A 25,800-nucleotide genomic window follows, 5' to 3' on the forward strand; every position below is an offset into this window, starting at 1 on the left:
ATTCGGGGGTTGTTTTTCGTAGCAGTTTTCCAGCAAGGACTTTGATCTGCAGCTTACTTTGAATGTTTTGACCATCAGGATCCTTTGTTCCGGTTCTTTGAGAGAGAGGTGAAAATGGGAGCTAAGCTGCTCCAGGATGTTCGTCAGGACCTGGCAGATGTGGTTCAAGTGTGTGAAGGGAAGAAGAAACAAACCAATTATTTGCGTACACTGATAAATGAGCTGGTGAAAGGTATGGGAATTCAAATTAGCATCTCCCAGGGCTCTGTTTGCTTCTTGCACTCTGTAAGAGGCTGCTGTGGTCAGCAGCTTAAAAAAAATACCCAAAAATGGTAGAAAAATGTGGATAGACTTCGCCATTTGACATAAGTAGTACTTAAAATTTGAGCATAAAATTCCCATTGGCTTGGTATGAGATTTCAAGTTGAGGTTGATAATACCCTAATAACTAGGCTGTAATAGTTCTAGTTAGGCTTTAATAGTAATATTATTAGGCTTTTCTGTACAATTTATATTAGCAGCTTAATTTCTAGGCTGAAATATTACTAAATTCTCTCAATTTCTGACTTGTGACAGAACAAAGTCATTTATACCACCAGATGAGTAATATTGGTCCTATAAATTCTCTGAGAAAATATTCAAGTTCTCTGAATTTCTATTTAAAGATTTTACATACATGTGGAATTTTCACAGACATGCTGCATGTTGTTATGCGTGGTGATTTGAACAAAAGTATCTTCTGAAACAGAGGTACTTGACCTCTTCAGTTTTTTCTAAAGAACTCAAGTTTTCATGCAGAGTTGAAGATTAGGTCTTGCAATAAATAACTGTGTGTAACTGTAGCTGCTTTTGAAGGGTGTCTGTAACTGGTGGCATTTTAAATACAGAGGAGGCCATTTGCTCTGTAATCTTTGAAAGTGCTTTCACTTACTGAAGAGCCTTTTAAAATAGAGGTTGATATTCCAGTCCACATCTTCAAAGTTTCAATATAGTGTGTAATTTCAACTTGTATATGTGAACAAAACTTAATTCTAATCACATCTTTATAGGTATTTTGCCTCGTAGCTGGTCTCATTACACGGTGCCAGCTGGTATGACTGTTATCCAGTGGGTGTCTGACTTCAGTGAGCGCATTAAACAGCTCCAGAATATTTCCCAGGCAGCTGCATCTGGTGGAGCAAAAGAACTGAAGGTACCTTGTGCTGACTTCTCGGGGTTATTGGTGGACCTGTGTAACTGCTTCCTTCACATCAGGATTTCTCAATAGCTCCTCAGTCAATGAACTTGAGTCAGTGTTCTCTGAAATGTCTGTAAATACGACTGAGCCATCTCCTGATTGCAGCGTGATGAGGCTTAGCAGGCTAACTGCACAGAGATCAGAAGGAGCATTAGTATTGTGGAACAACAGGAGATAAAGCCTTAGAGCATAAAGCATCTTAGCAGTTACACTGTGTTCCAGTAGTAGCAGGAATATTTTAATGTAAATAGATCGCTGAAGTATTTATAATAGCCGTTAATTAATAGTGCAGCTGAAATACTTTTTTTTCCCTATCTTTTCCCCCTTAAATAGAACATCCATGTGTGCCTGGGTGGCCTGTTTGTACCAGAGGCATATATTACTGCTACAAGACAATATGTTGCCCAAGCAAACAGTTGGTCCCTTGAAGAACTCTGTCTTGAGGTCAATGTTACAACTACCCAGAACGCAGTCCTGGATGCCTGCAGCTTTGGAGTCACAGGTAAACTTACCTGAAGGAAGGGACCTTGCTCTGAAATATGTTCAGAAGCTTCTGGTACTAAATAGGCTATGTCAAATGAAAAAGATGCTGTTGTTGCAAAAGTTAGTACACACTTTCTGAAAGTATTTTCAGCTTAGTCTGGTATTAGTTTTTAGGGAAGTACTTAAATGCTAATAAATCTCTAGACTGGGGTCAGTATATATTGAAGTGGCATTGCATAGTGTATCACCTACAATCTCTTCATTTTGCAGTATGAAATACTTATTTAGAGAACTTAGCCCTTAAATGATACAGAAAGAGACAGCCTTTGGATGTGTGAAAGCTCTTAGAACTCTAAACTGTATTGCAATTTGCAGGTCTGAAGCTTCAAGGAGCTACATGCAGTAACAACAAGCTGTCGCTGTCAAATGCGATTTCAACTGTCCTGCCCATTACACAGCTTCGCTGGATCAAGCAGACAAACGCTGATAAAAAAGCAAATGTTGTAAGTATTGACGAAAGTATTTTGATATCCCTAGCAATTTTTTTCCTAAGGCTTTATGGATACTTGTACCAGACACAACAAACCAAATTAAGTCTTGGGGTTTTTCCTTGTATTTTGAGTACTGAGTTATCTGAGACCAAATTCCCATCTCATTGGTACCATACAGTGTTATAGAAACCTGTGACACTCTTCAGCTGTCTTACAGAACTCTTCTATATTAATGTTTTTCTCTAGGTTACTTTACCAGTGTATCTGAACTTCACTCGTGCTGATCTGATTTTCACCGTTGACTTCGAAATAGCCACCAAGGAAGATCCCCGCAGCTTCTACGAGCGTGGTGTTGCAGTTCTCTGCACTGAGTGAACAAACTTATTTCACTGGTTAATGCTAGAGTAAGTGTCAGTCTTCTATGTAGTGCTCACCTGTACTTTTGTAATCAGGGTAGGTTAGCAGATGGATTTGTGTCAAGTTGGCTGGAAAAAGTGATGGTGCAGTGGGAAACTGATAGGCCAGAGAGATGTCTTTGAAGGAAAATTGAATGAGATTTTTAGAGGGTTATTGGTAGATGTGATATTTGATGGATTATGTTATATTAAATAAAATATATAGCAAAAATTTTGACCGTCTATTTCTGTTAATCTAATTCTTAGTGAAGGTTTGGAAAACCATGATCCTTTCAGAGAGTAACTGTGAATTGCTCTTCAAGCTAACCTCCAGTAACAGGAACCTTGGAATGTAAGTCTGTAGTGCAGTAAGACACAAAGCCTGACATGTCTTGTGTTAATTCAGGCCATCGCTTTAATTATTTGCAATGGACTGGGTCTCACTTGAAGTCACCTGCTACAACGCATTGAGGAGCTGGAGCATCCTGAACTAAACTTCCTTGTCCTATTGACCACAGAGCTTCTTATTCTCTTAACTCCTTTTGTGGTGAAATATGTCTCCAGATTCATGTCTCAGTAACCCAAGAGGAGGCTATCAAATGTTACAATATTATTTGAGACTCACATGTGACCCAACTGTTACTAAATTAGGAAAGCTGAGAGTTCCTGCTAATTGCTTGGGTTGCTGTAATGGTTTGGGCATTTGCTTGCTTTTTCTGATCCTGAATTCGTTGGTTAAGCATTTCTACTTTTCTGACCATCCTCTCAGAACAGCTGTCCTCTCTGACAGTAGCTAAAGTCAAATGTTCAAAGACATATATGAAAAACACAGGTACATAGCTTTCTAATCTCAAAACAGAAATATTGGGAGCCCTTCCTTCACTGATTGCTCCTATAATAGCAGTGACTTTCATCAGCTCTAGTGTTTTTCTGTGATAAGGAGTTCTATAGTAGAAGCCTGTGCTGGGAGGAAAAATTCCTAACTCAGCCTGCCTCACATACTTGTTTTGGTCAGTGCTTGCTGTTTACTGAAACAATTCTGCTGTCTGCCCTCTTCCTACTGTTTTGGAAAATTAATCCCTGAGATTGAACTGTCCTGGCTGGTTTTTTTTACCTTACAAAGTGTGAATTCCAGACCAGTGAATCGGGTATTCTGTGCAGTTCTTCCCCAGCTGTGAGGAACAGAGATGAGAACTACATGCATCATGATCCAAGATGAGTTGTAACTATAATGCCTTTGCTTTTTTTCAGCCTCTATGAAAGGGTTTGCTTTCCAGCATCAGAACTGGTATCACTGCCTCCAGCATAGTTTCAATTACATTGTACAGAAGAAAGCACCTCCTGCTAGCAGCATGTTCTGGGTACCAGCTGCAGTATGAAGTATTAGCTTAAATCAAGAGCTGGCTGTTGGCAGCTCCACTGAACATGCACCTTCCTTTCAGCAACTGCTGTCTGTGCACAGCCTCATGACCTGGGCTGTGGTACCAGTTAGAGCTACTATTAAAACTCTGCCTAAACCAGTTCCACCTATTGACAAATGCTGATGGGGAGATCAGGAATTCCGTGTGTCCTAGAGCTTGAGCTTCCCAAACTCTTTAAGCCTTTTATGTTAACTTCTGCATAGGCCTGATTTAATGAAAGGTGCAATTTTAGTTCACAAATTAATGCACAGCTGGATTCTCATACTGAATGAACATATTCCAATGAGTAGATACTGTCCCACGTGGCTTACCTTTCCACTTACTTCCCTCCTCTCCTGTTGTGTTTTTTCCGTGCTGTGTGAAACAGTTCCGTTGAAAGTGAAATCCTCTTTAGGTGAGTTTAGAGGTTTTGGCTGCAGTTTGAAAGTTAGGGTGCTCAATTTTATTTAGCCTCACCTGATGGGGCTGAGAGCTGTATTCATGCCAGAGGGAGCTGTAGCCTAGTTGCAGTACACATAAACCTATAGCTGCAAGTGGTTGGTTGGTTGGTTGTGGGTTTGTTTAGGGTTTTTTCAATTAACTTCACAGTTTTCACTGCAGCAATCTTCGCCTCTGAACAAGTCAAGGGGCAACCACAGTAGCTTCTGTCTTGAGGCAAAGGCCTCTGAAACTTACTGTTTAACCACCTATATTCCAAGCTGTTTAAAAACCATTTCTAGCTGGGGGAATAAGGATGAAAGAAAAGTTGCTTTAATAAAATAAATACACAGGTGCGAGGGTGCAATGCTAGCGGTTAAATAGTATTTTGAGTGGCTTATCATCTTATGAAAGAAACTGGAAACTAGAAATCTCTGCCAGTTGTACAAAACAAATGCTTTCACAAGTTGCTGGTATTAGTATCTTTCAAGCCATCATTGCACTTTCATAGTTAGGAGTTCCCCTCCCACACAAATGGACTACACAGATTCTAAACTGATTAAAAGAAATTACCATACAAGAGAGGGAGATCAGAGACACAGTTTTTGCTCCCTAACTGGCCTCCCATCTGTAGGTACCATTCCTGGAGCTCCTGAATGATTGCTGTCACTAAGAAGCTCTGAGCTAATGTGTTCCACATCACATTGTAAACACTGATCTGGCAGCTACACACAAACTGCCCAAAACGTTGGTCAAATGAGGTAGGAGCAGCTGTGTTAACAGCAACTAGACAATTTCTCCCTCTTTGAAGGAGAAAATAAATGCTGGATTGCCAGTATGTGCAGTCAGTTTAGCATGATGCAATTCAGCTGTTGTTAGTCAAACCTGTATCATTCACCATTTGTAGGGAAGTCCGACACAGCAAGAGCCAAACATGACATGAAGAAGGTGCCAGACAAGCCATAGCTATTGGAAACTAATTGCTAATTTCTTCTTTCCCTCCTCGACAAACCCTTGTCAGTGTTGGTGAAATTACACTGAATTACACTGAGCAGCTGCCTCCTGGTACTGAACACAAGAACTGTGGCTGGTGCTTCCAGAGGACCTGGGCACTAAGCTTGTCTGTCATGCTGTGGATATAACTGGAATCGCCACACAAGTCGTTTGATTCTGCTTTTCAGGTGGATCTCAGGGCTTACTGTACAGTGCAGTGCATTTGTAACAGGCTTGAGGCAGCCTGTTTAGTTCAGGTACAGTCTGCAAAAGAAATCTCGACCAGGAAAGAGCCTTCAGAAGAGTTTGTCCAATGATTTATTCATCCCTTAAATTAAGTTGCACGGAATTTCTTTCTCCTTAGTTTTTCACTAGCACCCTCTGGAACAAGAATCCCTTGTTTTCTTTTAATTACGGGCTGCTCTGCCATTGTGCCATCACAGCAAGCTGCAAGCAGGGGCTGTGGAGCAGTGTCAGCCGGGATTGCAGGGAGATCTGCGGGGACTGAAGGGTTAACAACGATCGGTAAGGCGTGGTCAGGTGTCAGCCCCGTGGGGGTAAATGGTTCTGTGGCTGGAGGCAGCAACAGAGCCTTCTGGAGGCCGGGAAACTCCAGGGCTGCTCTGCAGTCATTTACTACCTGCATTTCAGTGACATTTGGAGGATTAGGGAAGGATTCTTCATCTTCTGAAGTATCAGCATCCTCCAAAGGCATTGCTTTTGAGGCACTGTTTGTCCATGGTGCATCTTTTATACCACAGTCAGTGTAAACAAATGCATCTTCTGAATCACCATCATAAGGATCTAAAAACTAAAATAAACATCTCTAAACATGGTGGATGATTATTTGTCCTTAAAAAAAAACAAACCAAAAAAGATGCAACCTACAATGGACTTCAAAATGCCTTTCAATTTAAGTCACAGACTTACTGTGGAAGCTTTTCTGTTTATCCACACACTCCTACCTCTATTTTAGTTTTTGGATGCTACAACCAAGAACTGTAATACCCAACACCTACTTGTAGTCCCCTGGATTCCTTTCGTTTCTTGGGTCCTCCAGCAAGTGGGCTAGGCACAACCTATTTAAGAAAAGTTAACATAAGGCACTTTCCCCTAAGTTACCAAACAAAAAATAGAGTAGGTGGATATCCTAGAGAAGAAGCCAGATTGTAACCTCATTTTGTTAAAAGACAATAAAAAGTGTATCTCAGTCTAACTTTTAAAGGTTTGGTAAAGTTAGCCTAAAACAGAGCTATGCTAAGTCTTAGTGCACTTAAAGCATTGCACTAAAGAGCAATGAGCAATTACATACCACCAGAAAAATAAACCAAAAATGTACATAAATAATAGTAGTCAAGATACAATTTAGAGCTTAGAGAGCTTTCTTCCCACTCAGGTCCCTTCTTGTTCTTTCACATGGGGATGATTTGAAATGCCAAAATAGCGCTTAGAGTCTGGGTCTAATAATTAATTTTTTCAAAAAGCCATGTAGGGAGACTCCCTTTAGAAAGCAAACCTCAGGTACCAAGTCTCACAAAGGGAAAGAACTTAGCAAGGAAAGTGGGAAAGTTCTTCTTGGAAAAGACCCACCACAGGTCCTTAGGCACTGCCAGTCAGTGCCGTGCTGCTTCCAGTGGGAAGGGGGAGAACTGAGCTCAGCTGAGACAAAGCAGGGCTGAGGTATCTGGGCTCAACAGGAAACCAAAGGCTTTATCAGAGGAGCTGAAATCCAATACTGTTTGTAACTATGTATTCTTGTGCTGCTTCAGGGACAGAGACACCCCTACAAAGCTCTTCTGCTTCTCCAAAGAGCACATAAATCCCCCAGTCCTGGCCTGGCACCTGCCTCAGCACCCTCAGTGAGAGCAGCCGGCTCTTTGTTCAGGCTGAGACCTGTGCAAGCCCCCCTGCCACCCTGCCCAGCTGGACTTCCAGCCTGGTTTCTTCCAGAACAGACATCTCCAGCCTTGCCCTGACCTTTCTGGAAGGTGAAACGGTGGCAGATTCCTGGCAGGCAGCTTCTCCAAGTCACAAAGCAGAGTGATTCACATGGACCAACAGTGAGCATCAATTCCAAAGAGTTTTACCCACGAATTAAGTGTTTTGTTCTGCACTCCAGTATCAGGTCTTTTTTCACCAGCACTAAACACACTGTTTTCACAGAGCAATGTTCAAGAAGTTACCAGTATCCATAACTAACTGCCACAGCAAGAGAGCTGCTCTTAATCTCCTCCAAAAGGGACAGTCAGAAGGTAGAGGTTCTCCACCCAGAGCTGCTGAAGGTTAACCACGAGGAACAGCCCAGGTCAGCACTTTCTTAGCATTCATCTTCCTGAAATACTGTCTCTTTCCTGCCTCATGCCCCTAGAATCAACTTTTCTAAAATTAGTAATAGCTATAAAAAAGTAACAGTTATAAAAAAGAGCCTGATGGAAAGGGTATTATTTGTTTTAGGGTTGTTTTGGGTTTTTTTCCAGTCACAAAATCAACAACCCCACAACATGCCTTGGATGCTCCCTATTGAGGCTGAAGGAAGAGTTGGATACACATCAAGGAATCACATCACCGTCAGAACATTTCAGTCAGTCCTTACCTCTGCCCTGGATTCAGACTCAGACTCTGTGCTTGACTCCACTGTGCACTTCTGCTGCAGAGGAGGAAAGGGAAGAAATGTCACTCAATGCAGAAGTTACTGCAGCTTCAGGCTGAAGCTGAAGTTCTAGTACCAGCTATAGGTGCTGAGTTTCTCCAAACCTTCCCCATCTGAAGCCAGCTTGTCTTTCCAAATATCCCACAGCTGTGGTGCTGATTGGGTTGTGCAAGTGAGATAGAAGGGGAAAATCTCTCATCACTCCTCACCCACAAAAACACAAAGAGAAGAAGACCAGAACGTGCCTCATGCTTGCTAAGAATGGTTACTTCAGGCTTATGAGTAACTCCACAGTGTTTTTTTAGTTTGCACTGTGGTTCTCTTTGTTTCTTTGCATTTAGTGGCCCTACAGCTCAGAAGTATAACTGCAGATGAATGTCTCAAAACCCGCTCATTTTTTTCTAAAGCTCTTGCTTGGAAAGAGACCATACAAAAAACCAGTCCCCCCTAGTTCCCAGAGGGTAGGGTAGAAGTGGAGGAGTTGCCCCCATCCCTCCCATTTAAATTAATTCATCCACACCTGCTCTTCATGCACTCTTTTCCAGGCCAGCCAGCTGCATCATCAGGTTGAGGGCAAACCAAAAAATGCTTTCTGACTTGTATTTTAATAGGGAGGTAGAGAAGCAGCAATTAGAAAAGTTACCATGTATTTTCGTGCCAGTCTTTCTATGTAGTCCGTGCTTTTAAGAGAATCCTCCTTTTCTTGAGCATCTGCTAAAACAGAGGATTGGAGAGGACATTAGAGAAAACCTTCTCTGAGATAAATGCCCAGATATGGCTACTCCCTACATGCTAGAAAAGTTGATCAGTCCTTCACATAGTCTGTGTTAAGCTCTCAATCAAAGGCAGCTTCTGTTTAAAAATAAATAAGAAGCAGCCACTGTCTTCTACAAGAAGACTTCATTCATTGGTCTTTCATGCAGCATTAGGAAAATACAACTTTTTTTAAGACGCTTTGAGGGTTTTTTTTCTTTTCGTTTAGACACTACAGGTTTTCTCTATCCTTAAAGAGGTTATTTGTGCTCAAGATATCCAACCAGACTAGACCGGGATAAACACAAAGCTGTGCTGAAAGCCAGCCCTCTGTTCCAGTTCCTCATTCCCAAAATTCAGTCCCTGTACATCAGGCATCTCCTCCCCCCTTTCAGGGCTCTGTTACAGGGGCTCCCTTCCTTCCACATCCCCGTGCCCATCCCATCCCCATCCCGTACCCTGCCCCGTCTCCCGCCGCTTCCTCCACCGCTGCCTCCTCCCGGCCGAAGCCATCCTAGGCCCAGCCCCTGCCGCCTCTCCAGCTTTATGGGCCGGGCCCACACCCTCATACAGCCCCGCTCAACCTCCTCCACCTGGGGAGCTGCTCCTTCAAAACAGAGGGAACTAAGCAAGAAAATTCCAGAGTGAAACCCTGCCACGAAAGAAAGCCCTTTGTGCCACTGTAAGGCTGACTGTATGGGACCTGCAACGTTTAGTCACATTTCCCAAGTGTGCACATAAAATACACACACACGTATATATGTATGTATTTAAAAGCACACACATCCAATTTGCAAGGCCTGGTGGCCAGGGATGTGACACTTCCCATGCTCTCACCCTTTTATTTTCTGGAGCCCCATTTCCTTCACAGGACCCTCAGCCTGACAGAAGAGTCAAGTGGAACCCCCCTCTTCCCTCCAGAGGCAGCCAGGTGATCCAAGATGTTTCTTCCTGTGATTTGCTGGAGAAGATGATCTCCCCTGTAGCAGAGGGACACTCGCAGCTGAGCATCCTTCTCAATCACTTACAATCCAACACAACCATTTACTGGTTTTAAATACCAGGAACAGTATTTTTTCAGAGTTACTGGAGAACCACAGATCAGGTCTCTCTTCCACAAAGAAGCAGATCTGATTTGACCCTTTAAAAGCCACATCTCTATTCCCTTTTTTCTTGTTATTTTTATAGGGAATGAGGAACTATTTTTACATTTTTCCAAATCAAATTCCTTTTCTTCACATTATATCTTTCCTGGCTAGCTTTCTTGCATCTTTCTGCACAGTGCAGAAGGCACTACTGTATAAAAACCTCAGCAAAACAAACATTCACCCTAAAGCCAGCAGTGGGTTGCTGCTCTGAAAAGGCACCAGGAACAAGTCCCAGTGGGGGTGACAGTGACAGCAGCTGTAGCAGGAGCAGCTCAAAAGCCCCACAAGCCTTCATCCCACTTCTGCCTCCAGCTGAGCTAGACCCTGTTGCTTACACCTCTTTTCTTCCTGGACACCTGCCTTTTCATCTCCTTACCTTCTCTACCCAGACTAAAATCAGATGATTACTCCCTCTCCAGAATCTCCAACCATTTTCAAAACACGTCAACCAAGAATCTCCCTCAACACTCCATAGCACGTCCCACCACTGAAGTGGGAGCTAAGGTGTTAGTGCCTGCAGCACCAGCTGAGCTGAATGAGCACAAATGATCATTATGCTTCACCCAGATACAGAGCTGGGAGTCCTTACTCCCACAAAAACCTGCCCAAAATTAGCGACTGATTCTTTACAGGCAGCAGCTGTTAGCAACCAGGCCCCGGGCTCCATGGATTGGTTGGGCTGGAGGGGCTGCAAGGGTGAGCAGAGCCCAAGGCTGCCATAGCACAGCTGCTCCCCGTGCCCTTCTGGGCAGGGCTGGGCATCAGTTACAGTCACACAGCGGAATTCCGAGGGACATCTCGGGTGTCACCTCCCAGAGTATTCAGGATGCCATCACCAGACCCTGTGGCTGCAGTGTGAACAAGGAGGTGGCCCGAGAGTCACGGAGGTGCAGCAACGCTCCCTCCAGGGCTCATTCCCATCATTTCTCAGTGCTCTGCCCCTCCTCATCACTCTTGGCCCTGCACAGAATTTGTGCCAGCCCCAGCAAGCTCTGATTTCCCTCGAGTCCATGCCTTCTTATGGTCTGGCAGGGAATGACACAAGAACACCCAACACGTTCTCAGGGAAAGAAATACTGGAGAGAAAATGCAAGTTTCACCTGAATTATTCTCTTACAGATAAATTAGTTTTCAAGAGAGGTTAAGACTTGTACCATCACTGATCAAGTGGAAAAGACTTTAGCATTGTCACTATACATTTTAAATTCCAGTGTTACTAATTGGAAGATATTTTCACCATTTTTTACACATTATGGAAAATCTTGTAAAATAGCTTTTAGTCACAAGTCACACATACCATAGAATCTCCTTTAGTTTTGATACAATACTATTGAATCAGTTTTGACACAATACTATTGAATCAGTTTTGACACTGAGGTCTTGAAGCAGTAACCTAAAGCTTTCTGAAGTCTGCTCTCCTTATAACTTCCAACACTGAATATCACAGCAGGAAGCCTTTTCCTCTTGATCATTGCTTCTGTCACCCACACACCAAACTGAGAGTCAGTACTGGTGCACACATTAAAAACTGAAACTCCCTTTCTGCATCTGGCTCGATGCCATGTTTGTCATTACATCCGTCACTGCGAGGAGTGGTGAAAGAACACACGGACATCTCATCCAGAGGGAGCAAACAGCTCCTGCTGAGGCACAGGGACACTTGAGTTCAAAGCACATCTCAGTGCCCAGGCAGGGCTGGGGGAACCACAGTTCCTGCCTCGCTGAATGGAAATTATGTCTTTGCTTTTGACAATGCTGCTTTCACTGACATGCAGGCACCAGTCTTTTCTGCAGACTTTATGAGGTAAGCATAAATTGAAATAATTTTGAACATTTTGTGTCATGATACAGGATGTGAAGTATGGAGGAGATAGCCCACTCATTACAGATCAGCCTTCAGCAATTGTGTAAGCAGCATTAAAGCAGTTATTTTCGTATTTCATCTTAGGATTTGGAACCATATGATCACCTCAGTCTAGTGAACTGACACACAGGAAGACGAGCTTGAACTCCTCAGCTTGCAGTGTATCCACTGCCCCCCACCTATGTACAAAACAGGGAATCATCTCTCCCTGCCCTCCGAGTGCTGCTTTGACATAGAGATCTCCTTACAAAGCCACAGCTTGTGCATGTTATTTTCAATTAGCTTGCAGGAAACCGAGTTTAGGTACTAGCACAATACAGTTAGGAGCAGAAACTCTTCTTTCACCTTACAGCAGAAAGAACACCAGACCACTGGTGTATGTCAATTATTTTACACTGGGAGCTCCTCTATCATAGAGCAGAGCATATGGACACCGGAAAGCAGCAGGGAAAGATGGTCAGCATTTTCCCTTAAACCCCTCCTCCTCTCAAATCAGTTGAATTTAAACCATTGTGAGTACCAAAGGGCAAGTTGCTGGATGGAGCTGCTTACCAAGAATTTCTTTGCTACTCCAAGACAAATGCCAAGGAATACAGAACACAGCACAACTAAGTAGTTCCCTGGCAGGCTGTGTGAAATCTAACTGGCAACTCAAGTAGAAGCTCTGGCTCACCTCCCAGAAGCACCATGGAAAGGGGCTGCAGCTCTTCACCCAGACTTCAAAGTAATTGTTGAACCAGCCACATGCGTTATACTCCAAAACTTGCAGCAACCAGAGACCCTTCCTGCTCTGGAAGCACTGTACTGGGCTCACCAAGCACACCCTATTAATTATACCTAGAGCCCAACTGCAGCTGGAGCTCAGGATCAGGATGGGCAGAGCAGTTTTGTTTCAGTGTGAACAGACAAGTCAGAGACACAGCTCAATTCTTAACACTTTTATTCTTACAGTTCTAGGTTTGAACTGTACATGCAGAGTTGCATAAGTCACAATAGAGATTTACAGTGGATTCTATTCTATGGTAGAGTGCAATCCAGAATCCTTGAACAGTATAAAAAACAACTTTAAACATCAAGACCTTGTTAGGAGCAGAAGGATTAAAGCTTCCCCAAAAGATTCAGCTCTCCTAGATACCTAGTTACTAGGTACTGTATGTTAGACACTTAAGAGTTGAAGAGCTGTGGAACACTAAACAAACTTGAACAACACCCTGATGTCTTTCCATCTTCATTACTTCTTTCCACATTTCTGGCAATTAAGAATAAGTCAAAAACCCTGCCACCTGCAACCAGCTAATACAGACAAAAATAACTACTCCTTACTTGCCTGTTTAGGGTTGTACAGTGTTAAAGAAAATATTCCCTCAATGGCATTTGTATCTCACATCAGCTGAAAAAGCAATGTAACAAAAATAAAGGTATAACATCTTTGAAAATAAATATAAAGAGGGAATGCAGACAAAGTGTCAAAGATTTTTTTTTGGCAGGTAACATTCATAATATACAAAATATAACTTATTCATATTAGCCAAGGAAACATTCATGAGTTCCTGTAAACTGGTTTAATCCACCTCCTCCATGCGTGATGTGTCATCATCTCCTTCAAGAGGCGGCATCTCCTCAGTGACTGCTGGACTGGCTTCTTCTGCAGCAGTGTCATCTTCATCAATGCCTGTGCAGGAAACACACCCCGTTAAATGCTGACAGCAAACAAACCTTTCACCTCTTCAACTACCTGAGGGGTTCATTTTCCACACTACCAAGCAGGACCAACACAATACACCCCGAGCTCGCTGGAGCCAGGAGAGATTTGGGAACTTACCCAGGCCAAGTTTGATCATTCTATAAATGCGGTTGGCATGTGTCTGCGGGTCTTCTAAGCTGAAGCCAGAGGACAGGAGTGCTGTCTCATACAGCAAGATGACAAGATCCTTCACAGACTTGTCATTCTTATCAGCCTCTGCTTTCTGCCTCAGTGTTTCGATGATGGAATGATCAGGATTGATCTCCAGGTGTTTCTTTGCCGCCATGTATCCCATTGTGGAGTTGTCTCTTAACGCCTGGGCTTTCATGATCCTCTCCATGTTGGCAGTCCAGCCATACGTACTTGTTACAATGCAGCATGGGGAAGTAACTAAACGATTGGACACAACAACCTGCAGAAGGAATGCAAAGCACAAGTTTGCAATTTAAGCATTTCAACAACTACAACTGATTTACCCTAAATTCATTTCAGATATCACTTCTACATACAAGTAAACCAAGTACTACACTTTTACCTTTTCTACTTTCTTCTCAAGGATATCTTTCATTATCTTGCAAAGGTTTTCAAACTTTGCTTTCTTCTCCTCCTGCTTCTTTTTCTCTTCCTCATCTTCTGGAAGCTCCAAACCTTCTTTTGTTACGGAAACCAGGGTCTTGCCTTCAAATTCCTTCAGCTGCTGCACACAGTATTCATCAATAGGCTCAATCATGTAGATCACTTCCAGCCCATGTTTGCGAAGACGCTCCACAAAAGCGGAGTTCGCCACCTGATCCTTTGTTTCACCTGCAACAAAGAACAATGCCACTCATCAGTCTCAGCATCAATAGCAGCTTGCTCAGTTTCTTCAACTGTGGTGCTTCATGTCCCAACCACAGGGGGAAAAAAAGGGGCACCAACAGCCTAAAGACACTCAAGCTGTTTAAACTGACACTCCAGCACCTAATACTCTTAAACTGATTTGGAAGCAAATTTTCATTTCCTGGAATCCCAGGTAAAAAGTGCTTCCCATTCCTGCCAAGCAAGGTAATAGGGATTAACAGCATTTATAAATCCCCAGAAGGCAAATCTACATACAGTGCTGGCATTTGACCATTTCAGGTCCCAACTCACCAGTAATGTAGTAGACATGCTTCTGGTTTTCCTTCATCCGAGTGCAGTAATCCTTCAGAGAAACCATTTCATCACCAGATGCAGATGTGTAGTACCTCAGTAATTCTGAGAGCTTCTTGCGGTTCTGCGAATCCTCATGGATGCCAAGCTACAAAAGTAGGAAAAAAAATCAGTAAGTGATTCCTTCAGGTAAATACTGAACTGTGGTAGTTTAGTAGCTCAGGCTCAACAACAGTCTGCAACTGCAAGTATCAGCACTGTTCAGCAAAAAGACTACAAACCTTGATGTTCTTGGAGAACTGCTCATAGAATTTCTTGTAGTTCTCCTTGTCTTCAGCCAGCTCAGTGAAAAGTTCCAAGCACTTCTTCACCAAGTTCTTCCGGATCACCTTCAGGATCTTGCTTTGCTGCAGCATCTCACGAGAAATGTTCAGAGGTAAATCCTCAGAGTCTACGACACCTCTCATGAAATCTGCAGGACAACAGATTTACCTTGGTTAGTCTCAAACAAATATTACCAGACACTCTACCTACATGTGGCCCTGCCCATCAGAAATTATTAACTTCTTCCTATAAACTCCAGTAAACCTCGACTAAGCAGTATTTTTAAATGCTCAACAACTGTTTACAACTGGAATCTTCCCCCTTCCGAATTTCTTTACATACAAAAGGAAACTACAGAATAGCTAAGTAGTTATTTTAAGTGTTTAGGGAACACTTTCCCCAGATTTATACTCACTCAGATATTCAGGGATGAGTTCCTCACAGTTGTCCATGATGAAAACTCTGCGCACATACAGTTTGATATTGTTCTTCTTCTTCCTGTTTTCAAACAGATCGAAGGGTGCACGTCGAGGGACAAACAGGAGAGCCCTGAATTCCAGTTGCCCTTCCACAGAGAAGTGCTGTGATAAAGCAAGATCATAGTTTTAGTCCGTTTGCATGTTCCATTGTGATAACCACTTAACAGCTCTTCAAATGCAGAACACAACCATCGGAGATCAGACAAACAGCAGCTGAGACACTGGTCAGGAACAAGCACTTTCCTCAGACAGACACTCAGTTCATGTTAAGATGTCAGCAGACCAATTTAGAACACATTCAGTTCCTTATACCAGCATACTGAGATTTAGAAAGCAAATGTATTCTTGTAGCACTTCCCATCACACAAAAGGCACAAAATCTTTTCAGTGACAAATTACAAACCTAATCAGGTTTTGTACTTATATGTAACCTAATTTTCAATTTAATTAAACATGGTAACTGAACCTGGGAAGGCACTTGCACTCCCTGACTGCAGGTTCAATCCAGATTATTAACACCAATGCACAATGGATCACAGCTCAGCAGCATGTTAGGCAACCTTCTAGCTCAAGTGCTGTATGTCACTGTAGATTTACATAAATAGCAACTGTAGTTGTGTCTTGAAAGAAAAACTTACTTTGACAGCCAGGTGGTCTTCCCAGTCATTAGTCAGACTCTTGTAGAATTCTCCATATTCTTCATTGGTTATGTCATCTGGGTTCCTGGTCCAAATGGGCTTGGTCTTGTTGAGCTCCTCCTGATCTATGTACTTCTCCTTAATCTTCTTCTTCTTCTTCTTGTCTCCATCCTTCTTCTCTTCTTCTTCATCAGAACCAACATCCTCGATCTCTGGTTTATCTTCTGTCTTTTCCTCCTTCTCTTCTTTTTCCTCCTCCTTTTCCTCAGCCTCATCATCACTCACCTCCTTATCACGCTCCTTCTCCACCTACAAAACAGGATCAGCACTTGAATTGCAAAACCTGTAAATTTGTAAGAGTTCTAACATATACCTTTGCAGCCTTACAAAGCCAGAAAACTTCACGAACATGGTGTCAAGCTCTCCCTCCTACACTCCAAGGACCCTCATTCTGGGTGCTGACACAAATGGTGGTGTTTCCACGTGCTGTGAGCTAAGTTCTTACTGTTCAGTTTTACTACCCCAAATGACTGATAACAGTACACTTAATGGTTTTTAAATTAATGGTTTGGAGATAAACACTACTGGCTTGAAAAACATTCTTTTTCTTAACGTAATTTTGTGAAATACAATTTTAAGTCATGGAACTACATTTCTACATTCAGAACTTCCTCTGTGTAACATCCAAAAGAACTGAAACTAACCAAATACACATTGACCACTCCTTACACGAACTTTCACTTGTGAAAGTGTAATACTTGTTTAGCATTTCAAGTAAGGTACGTACAAAGAGTGTAATTGGGTAGCCAATGAACTGAGAGTGCTTCTTCACGATTTCCTTGATTCGCCGCTCTTCCAGGTATTCAGTTTGATCTTCTTTAAGATGCAGGATGACTTTTGTTCCACGGCCCAGAGGTTCACCTAGAATGGAGTTCACATGTTTTACTGTGCTGCAGCAGAGTAGACCTAACAATTAACTCTTTGAAAACATGCTGCTCTATCAGCTATTTTTTCACCACTAGCACAAAAAAGCTTCTGTGTATAAAAACAGCCTAGGTTACACTTTGAAGTTTACTGTACTCTGCATGCATTTGAAACAAGCTTCAGAAGATGTTTACTATTTTACTACTCTGTTCAGAGTCTTTGAAGACTCTGCATACTGAACTGTGTCTTACAAATATTCTTCCATGTATAAACTTTGAAAGCTTAATGCAGCATTTATCTGGCCATTCCATACATATCAAATTATGCCAGATGACCTGAATCTATGCCTGATGTGACACATTACTTGTACTAATTTCTTTTATGTTGTGTCTTTTCCAAGGCAGACTATGTATCATTGCCAAACATCTTTAAGAAACGTCATTGAGCGGGAACATTGAACACTCACCGTTATCCAGCCTGACAGTGAAGGATCCTCCAGCTGAGGACTCCCAAGCGTACTGCTCATCGTCGTTGTGCTTGGTAATCACTGTCACCTTCTCAGCAACCAGGTAGGCGGAGTAGAAGCCAACACCAAACTGACCAATCATGGAGATATCAGCCCCTGCCTGCAGGGCTTCCATGAAAGCCTTGGTGCCAGACTTGGCAATGGTACCAAGGTTGTTGACCAGGTCAGCTTTGGTCATCCCAATGCCAGTATCCACAATGGTTAGAGTGCGATCATGCTTGTTTGGAATCAGGTTAATTTTCAGCTCTTTTCCAGAATCCAGCTTGCTTGGGTCAGTCAAGCTTTCATATCTTATCTTATCCAAAGCCTGTAAAGGAAAAAACAGGCTTTAACATTCCCTGACTATTCCTAAATAATTTCAGTAATTGTCACAATTAACCAGACTTGGTACTTACATCAGAGGAATTGGAGATCAGCTCACGAAGGAAGATTTCCTTATTGGAGTAGAAAGTGTTGATGATCAGAGACATCAACTGAGCAATCTCAGCCTGAAAGGCAAAGGTCTCCACCTCCTCCTCCATTGGCTGGTCCTGAGTTTGCACGGCTTCCGGCATCTGTGTGAAAGAAGAGGGAGGAGTTGAAATTCCATCCGGAACAGCTTAGTTAACATATCCTCCCGCAGGCAGTGACAATGGCATTGAGATCAAGTTTTTTAACCACGTGGTTTCAGCTCCAGAGGAACACACACACAAAGTCCTTCTCAGATCTTATTTCCAGCCATAACCATACAGAAATTTTAAGGAATGCAGAAAATAGCTGAGAAGACTACCTACAAGCTTGCTTTACACTCACTTTACTTCGCAGCACTTAGGAAAAAATAGAACTATTTCGCTCCCCTCCGTTAATTAACAGACTAATACGTACTTTTATTTTTCACTTTTCACCGAAGTACCTTAAGTCTTTATTTGGATTATTTCTCTCTTACTCCCATCTCTCTACTGCCACTTTGCATACAGAGCTATTACCTCCGGCAGCCAACACTATAGACAACTCTCACTTAGGTGCCAACACTGCTCAGCCAGACCCGTTTCTCTGGACAAACATTTAAGTTGATAAATATTCGTCCTTCACCGGGTACCTTGCTGCCTGTTTGCCCTCACTGCGGGAGCCAAGCCTCAGGGGCGGCGGATTTCGCCCGAGAGAAATTTGTCCAACCAGAGCCGCGCTCCAATCACTCCACAGCGAAGGGCAGCGAGCGCGGCCGGAGCCGCGGGCCGGCCCCGGCTCCCCCCGCCCGCCGGGACCGCGCCCCCGAGCCCGCGGGCGGGAGCAGCGGCGCAGCGCCCCCTGGCGGCGCCCGCCGGAGCCGCGAGACCTTCTAGAAACTGCCAGAGCCTTCCCTGCCCCCCGCCCCCCCCGCCCGCGCATTCCCCACCCCCAAAGCGCTGCGGAGCCGAGCGGCCCCCGAGCCCGCTCCTGGCCTCTCTTCCTTGCCCCCGCTTCTGCCCCTTCACGCTCCTCTTTCTCCCATCCCCCTTTCTTTCCCTTCTACATTCCGCTTTTCTCCCGCTCCTTCCTTCTTGCAGCTCCCCCCCACATCTGCCCCTCACTCCCTTCCCTGCTGACACTCTGCTGCTTTCCTCTGGTCCCCACGCCTTCCCCCCCCGCAGTATTCCGTTCTTTCTCCTTCTGCCACCTATTTCTTCTCCCATCGCCGCCGCTCCTTTTCTCCTGCTCCCCATGCCTTTCCCCTCTCTCCCCCTCCTTCCCGCCCCCCCCCCCCCCCCCCCCCGCCGCTTCCCCGGTCCAGCGCTCCCCCACTGCTGCTCCTCCATCTTGCACTCTCATGGCTAGATGCCCGTTCATTGAGAGCGAATCTCTCCGGCCACCCGGCACCCCCGCACTAAAGCGTGCTCGGCTGAGTCTCCACAGCGCTGCCGGGCACGCTGCGAGGCGGAGGCGGCGCTGCAGCTGCAGCCAGGGACAAGAACAGCCTTCCCTGGCCGCCACCTACGCCCCCCGCTCCGCTGCGGTACCGGAACCCCCCCAAGGAACTGCTCGGTATCCCCACCCCCACCACCATTCTTACAGGAACGCGAATTTAGTAAACTGGGTTCAGAATCATGAACACCAGTCTCTCTTTCAGCCATACCCAAACTATAAGCCCCGATCACCCTCCCCAGAATATAAAGAAGCACAGAAAGTAGCATGACCTGTGCCACGCGGCTCCTGCAGCACACCCCACCTCCACCCCCCCACGCAACTCTAAACACGAGCCCTGTGCCCCCAGCCACCGAGCCCCGGGATTCGGTCGGAAACCACTCTCTGCGCGGATCCACCGCCGGCAAGCGCCGGCCACCACCTCCGCCGCTCACCTTGGCAAGGGGAAGGGGCGCTGCTTTCCTCGCTCACGCTGTGACACAGCTCTCACGCTCCGCTGCAGCCTCACTAGTGCGCGCTCCCCACAGCCCGCCCGCTTTATATACGGCGGGATCCGCCTCCTTCCAGAACCATCGGGAACCTTCACCGCCGGCGCGGGGGGGCGCGGGGAGGGGGCCGCGAGGCGGGGGCGGAACCAGCCGGCCGAGGGGCGGGGCCGCGCCGCCCACAGCCAATCGCAGCCGTCCGCGACAGGAGCCGCGGGGCCGGCGGCTGAATGGGCGCGAGCGCGCGCCCTCCCCCCGTCCCTCCCCGCTGCGGCCCCAGCGATTGGCTGAGCCGGGAATCCGGGCGGAGGGGGGGGAAGAAGGAAGGAGGAGAGCGCATGCGCAGGGGCCGCGCGGGGCGGTGCTGAAGGGGCGGGGCCCTGGGCCGTTGCGCGGTGCCGGATTACGTCACTCGCTGCCGAGCCCCGCTCCGAACGTCCTAGAAGAGGGCGGGGTCTCTTCTCCCCCCCTCACCCCCCCGAGTTCTCCTCCACCGTCCCCCTGCCCCCGCGGAGCGGCGGGGAAGGGCCTGGAAAATCCGGGACGTCCTCTGATTCCTGCCGGGAACGGCCAGGGCTGGGGTGCGGGGCACGGACACCCTCTTTCTCCCCGTGCTGAACCCCCGTCTCTGCTGCGTGGCCGGTGCGCCGGCATGCGGCTGTGTGGGAGTGCAGGGGTGTCGATGTGCGCGTGTGTGAGGGTGCGAGAGTGCGGGGTGCAGGTGTGTGAGGGTGCGGGGTGCAGGTGTGTGAGGGTGAGGGTGTGAGAGGGTGCAGGTGTGTGGGATGCAGGTGTGTGAGTACATGAGGGCGCGGGGGTGCACGTATGCGAGTGTACCGGAGCGTGGCTGTGCAGGTGTGCGGCGGTGCGGAAGCGAAGGTGTACGGGTGCGCAGGTATGCAGGCGTAGTTGTGCGAGCTCAAGGATTTGGATTACTTAAGGATTTAAGATGTGCGGAGGTGCAGGAGTACAGGTGTAGGTGTGCAGCTGCTGCCATCCCCTCGGGCGGGCCGAGGGGCTGCGGGAGGGCGGCACCACTCGCCTTGCCCTGCTCGCCGGGCAGGATGCGGCCGCGCTGCCGGGCGTAGCCGGGTGAATCACAGCTTAGGGATGCTGTGGTAACGCGTTTCGCCTGCTCGGGCAGATCAACACCGGTTCCCACACAGCAGGTATAAGTCTGCGAGTTAACCAAATTCTGCCTCTCGGTCTGTGCGCTTAAACAGGGTAAAAAGAGCCGTGGGACCGAATCCAAGCGGCTCAGCAGACCTACATAGCTATGCAGTTACTTAAGGATTTAAGTGCTAATAGTAGACATGAGGCGTAGGCCAGTGCTGTTGGGTTTGTAACAGCTCAAAGCCTGAAACCCGCTGGGATTCTCAGCCTGACCACGGCATTTGCCATTCATCTGGGAAATCTCGGTTGATGTTCAAAGGGCACTGCAAGAGACACCTTTGCACATACATTTACATATCCTGCATAAAGGCTTTGATATGTACACGTCTCATTATACCCAGCAGCTCTGTGATTGCAGCATTTAGCAGGGCGGGTATTTTTATATCCTGAATGACCTGATTGAGAGCAGGGAGTTAAATGCAGATCTTCCACATCTCAGGAGAATGATCTGCATCCCATGTGTTCCAGACCAGACTTCTAAAACTTTCTTCTTGGAGCTGATCTACTTTCGATGATATAAATATCAAGAGAAACTACGTGATGTTAAAATTGTGCACTGATGTAAGCATGAATCTAGACAAATATTCTTGCTCTAAAGAATGGCTATTTATTTGAGGAATAAACATAATATTGTTTCTGTTGTAAAAAGCCATCTCAGGTGCAACTTCTTTCCATTTTCTTTTGGCTCTCAGATATGCCCCAGACTTCTGTCTAGTACTATCTGATCTGTCTGACTTTGGGGAATTGAAGTTTACGTCGCCTCACCTACCCTGATCCAAGTTGAGCATCTGAAATAGATTGGCTAGCATAAATTAGATATTCCAGTACTTAGATCTATTAACACATTTAATCAAAAATCCTCATGCTGACTTTAATGTTCTTTGCATTGGTTATCCTGCAGTTTTAACCCAGACAAGCAAATCTGATTGAATTGGGGTCCACTGGCTTGATTTTGTTGTAGCATTATGTTTTCAGGTAGTTTTCAATATTCTGACAAGATACATTAAGTACGTGTGTAAAACACGTAGGAATACCAAGGAATTAAAATTACAGCTTGTCTTGCTGCAGTTTCTGCAGTATTTGGATCAGTACATGCATTGGTGCAATGTCTTAAAGGACTCTTCTAAATCCTATTGCTCCAGCTCTGACCCAAGCAGTTGGCCAAAATACAGGATCCTGCAGGTTATTTTAATTAGGTGGAAAAACTAATCGTGGTGTCAACAACATAAAAGGGTGTATAGATGAGCTGCTGCTCAGTCCACAGGAGAAATCAGACTCTAAGGGTGAGGTTATTTGCTCACCATTCTAAGGCATTGAAAAGCTGGATTTCAGCCAACACTCAGCCTTGAAAGTCCTGCACTTACGTCTGGGTCACCTTCTTGGTACTTGCTTTGGCTGGTTGTTTTCTGTACTCTCTTCAAGTTTGATTTTGAGGTGCTTCTCAATGCATTTCTGTTCCTTTCTCTCAAACACGTATGCCTGTATGAAACAGTGTGCACCAAAATGCTTTCTTGAGTACGACAAGTTCCTTTCTTTGCACAGTGACTGTAATTTCAGTGATCTGACAGCTGCTCTGGTTGCCTGCTTCCATAAAGCAGCCTAATGGCTCTTTACCACTGTCCTAATAAAGTGTGGCAATTGCACTCGGGCATAATGATGTAACTTCCATGTTTTTTCTTAGATTAAAAAATAAGTTCCATGAAGAAGCAGGAAAAGAAGAAGATGAACAAGAAGACACCACTCAAAATTTTCTATCTTGTCCCCTAACTACCACTATACATAAAAACCTCAAATTTAAAACCCATCACCCGGTGAAAATACACACATCTAACCTACTACACATTTGTAATTTCTAATTTATTATTCATATTTACAAGTATTTTCCAAAGTTTTAGGTCCAGTGCAGTGTTTTCAAGGAAGTCTCTGCCTAGAAGCACAGAAAACTCAAAAACTCCAGCTTCCTGAAATCCAACAGTCATGGTATAGTATAAATTCCTTAGGATGTTCCTTTTAGGCTGAAACCCTGTTATGTTCAAATTCCATAGACTGAAATGCTTTCTAACATGTATTTGCATCAAAGTAACTTCTGTAGTTCAGAGAACAGCTAAAGTATTGCAATATATGTAAATCTGTCCAAGCATTTTATCCAGTAGTATCCTACTAAATTTGCTTGTGTGCTCCTCTTTTCTCTCCTTTTGAGGTATCCAGAATTTTATGGGTGGTGCTTTTATAAAAATAGTCAAGATGTTTAAGAAAGTATTTTCCTTTCTAATCTCTCAATTAATGCAGGTCCAGTGATTCAGAGTTAGGGATATATGTCATTTCAAGCATGTGAAGACCTATGGAAGGTTTTGCATATGTCTGCAGGATCACATGCCTTTATACTGTCTAATCACCAGTCACATCATTCTGTTTTCTCTTTTGTGGTTGTGTTATTCAGCTTTGAAAAGCAGACTGATTTCTTTTGTCAAAGTTGTTTGACAAGTGCACTGGGAGAATGTAATCTCATACCAAACCATCTAAGTTTTCCTAGCTCTGCTAATCCAAGTTCCTCTGTAAAACACATATTTTCTTCATGACTTGTGAATAACCTGTATGGTTTTTGTTCTGTTATGCAGTGAAGGCTAGCAAATATAGGGACTTTGTTCCTATGGTTACTCTATTTTAACTCATCCCAGTTCTGTATTGCTTCACTTTTAGGCAAGAAAAGGAAAAAAAAAAGACTGGTTTCAAACTTGGCTCATGTCAGAGTTAATTTTGGAGGAAATTCTAAGTGAGATAGATCTATTTTTTCAACCAAGATTGTGCTGGTTTTCATTGGAGTAAAGTTAATTTTCTTCACAACAGCCAGCACGGAGTTATATTTTGAATTTGTGCTGAAAACAGTGTTGATAACTCAGAGATGTTTTTGTTGTTGCTGAGCAGTGTTTGGACATGATCAAGGTCTTTTCTGCTCCTCACACTGGCCCACAGCAGGAGACTGGGGGGCACAAAGAGCTGTGAGGGGACACAGCTGGGACCGCTGACCCCAACTCACCAACAGGACACTCCTTGCCAGAAAGCCTCCATTGTGCATTTCCTGGTTTCCTAAGGATTAATCCCATACTTGCTCTCTGTATACATTTGTATCCTAATGGAATCTTTAATTACACAATTTCATAGAACTCCTTGCTATGTGAAAGTTATACTATTTAAAAAGAACAAAGTAAAAGTTGGCTGAAAGGAAGTTATTAATGTTCAAAGTGTTGAAATAACACCCAGGAAAACGAGGTTTTATTCTTAATTAAATCAAAAGCTTTTTCTGTGTTGCTGAAGTTTTTTTTGCTTTTTATAAACCACAAAGAAATTAAAAAACATTTGCACAGAGAATTCAAATTCCAGCATTTAACTTAACTTCTGAATGTTTGGTGTTGTAGCCTTAATGCTTTTATAACATTGCTTTAAAATTTTGTTTGAGTTCTGAGACAGTTTTGCCATGTTATCTCAGTGCTTCAGGGTTTACTGAAGAAAAACAAAACAGCAGCAACTGAAACTGCTTAACAGTAGGTTTCAGAAGAATGATGTAAGTAGAAAGATACTGTAATATATGTCTAGTTTCCTTTAACACATGGAATTATGCATGTAAAATCTGCGTTATCATAATGAAATGTAAAGCTGGTAATGGATATCTGTCTGAGCAAAGCTTCATGTTTTCTTAAAACTGTTTCCCAGGCTCTCTTTTGTGCTTTCTCTTTGCTTGCTGGAAGCTAAAGTGATCATAAGATCTGTAGGTCACCAAAAAAAAAGTGATTCATACTAGAAATAGGATCGATAGTCACTTAGAAGGAATATTTTTTCTGGTGAAGAAGTTACTTAAGAGGCAAAGAGCAAAATTGATCTCATACAATGTAGTTGTACTGTAGAACTGCAGGTGGCAGCAATAATTGCCTGGACCATGGTCTGTGTGTACACATTCTTTTTTTCCTAAAAGTTAATGGTTCTGGAAGTATGTCAGGGACTGTGAAAACTGGCAGTCATTTCCCTCAGAAGGATCTAAAGGGACTTACTGTTGAACAAGAATATATTTGTTATAGCCAAAGTCGACAATTTCACTACTAAAAAATGTCAATTATAATTCTTATATATATATAATAAAACATATATAATACATTTCTATAGATATGTAAAGCTCAGCTGCATAGGAGAGCTGAGAGAATGAGCGTGCAAAGGCCTGGATTCATGGGACATTAACAAGGTCCCAGAATAATTTTTCAGTCATCTCATAAATTACTTTATGTGGTGTTTGTTATAAAATTAATAGATTAACTTGATAACAACTCAAATTTGATATTTAAAATTTTTCCTCATCTTAATATTCCCTTATGACTGGAAAAAAACATTTTCTGTATAGTTTTAGACCTTATATAATGTTCTACACTTTCCCAGAATAAATGCCTAATTAGGTACTTCTTAGCTGAAATTATATGTACAAAGCAAGCATCGTACCTATGCCAACTGAGCTGTACAAGACACTTCATCTTCCACCAAGTTAAGTTTCATTCACGCTCTGGTTCTGCTCTTTAAGAGCATTTTTGGATGACTGTGGTATTGTTGTTTGTGGAAATGTGTGCGGTCTCTGTCTAGCATGGGACCAAAAAACCAGG

The 25,800-nt window shown here is 44.1% G+C and overlaps 3 protein-coding genes across 4 annotated transcripts in view; 1 reads left to right on the forward strand and 2 right to left on the reverse strand.

The window, feature by feature from the left end:
• The window catches only part of DYNC1H1 (dynein cytoplasmic 1 heavy chain 1), a 44,821-nt gene extending 41,980 nt beyond the window's left edge, over positions 1 to 2,841 (forward strand). Inside the window, exons 74-78 of the mRNA XM_014871954.2 lie at positions 79 to 232; positions 1,050 to 1,192; positions 1,571 to 1,739; positions 2,096 to 2,223; positions 2,458 to 2,841. Of these exons, the coding sequence (XP_014727440.1) occupies positions 79 to 232; positions 1,050 to 1,192; positions 1,571 to 1,739; positions 2,096 to 2,223; positions 2,458 to 2,586 (723 nt within the window). The 3' untranslated portion in view covers positions 2,587 to 2,841. The remainder of the gene's footprint in view (positions 1 to 78; positions 233 to 1,049; positions 1,193 to 1,570; positions 1,740 to 2,095; positions 2,224 to 2,457) is intronic.
• A 2,900-nt stretch (positions 2,842 to 5,741) lies between these two features.
• LOC148223433 (uncharacterized) lies at positions 5,742 to 12,624 on the reverse strand. Of its 2 annotated transcripts, none has more exons than XM_088166266.1 (4): positions 8,731 to 12,624; positions 8,031 to 8,081; positions 6,457 to 6,516; positions 5,742 to 6,248 (listed from the first exon to the last, which is right to left on the reverse strand). In XM_088166266.1, the coding sequence occupies exons 1-4, from the start codon at positions 8,731 to 8,733 to the stop codon at positions 5,772 to 5,774; spliced, it is 591 nt and encodes a 196-aa protein (XP_088022392.1). In that variant the 5' UTR covers positions 8,734 to 12,624; the 3' UTR covers positions 5,742 to 5,771. The 2 variants fall into 2 exon arrangements, with proteins under 2 accessions (XP_088022392.1, XP_088022391.1); XM_088166265.1 differs by having other exon boundaries at positions 8,031 to 8,084.
• A 151-nt stretch (positions 12,625 to 12,775) lies between these two features.
• On the reverse strand, positions 12,776 to 20,020 carry HSP90AA1 (heat shock protein 90 alpha family class A member 1). The gene is made up of 11 exons (XM_014871953.2): positions 19,934 to 20,020; positions 18,014 to 18,172; positions 17,559 to 17,925; positions 16,956 to 17,089; positions 16,169 to 16,477; positions 15,467 to 15,632; positions 15,009 to 15,199; positions 14,728 to 14,875; positions 14,132 to 14,400; positions 13,675 to 14,008; positions 12,776 to 13,524 (listed from the first exon to the last, which is right to left on the reverse strand). The coding sequence occupies exons 2-11, from the start codon at positions 18,170 to 18,172 to the stop codon at positions 13,415 to 13,417; spliced, it is 2,187 nt and encodes a 728-aa protein (XP_014727439.1). The 5' UTR covers positions 19,934 to 20,020; the 3' UTR covers positions 12,776 to 13,414.
• Positions 20,021 to 25,800: the final 5,780 nt, after the last annotated feature.

The sequence above is a fragment of the Sturnus vulgaris genome, chromosome 6 (genome assembly GCF_052056855.1).
Source record: "Sturnus vulgaris isolate bStuVul1 chromosome 6, bStuVul1.hap1, whole genome shotgun sequence".
Classification (NCBI taxonomy): domain Eukaryota; kingdom Metazoa; phylum Chordata; class Aves; order Passeriformes; family Sturnidae; genus Sturnus; species Sturnus vulgaris.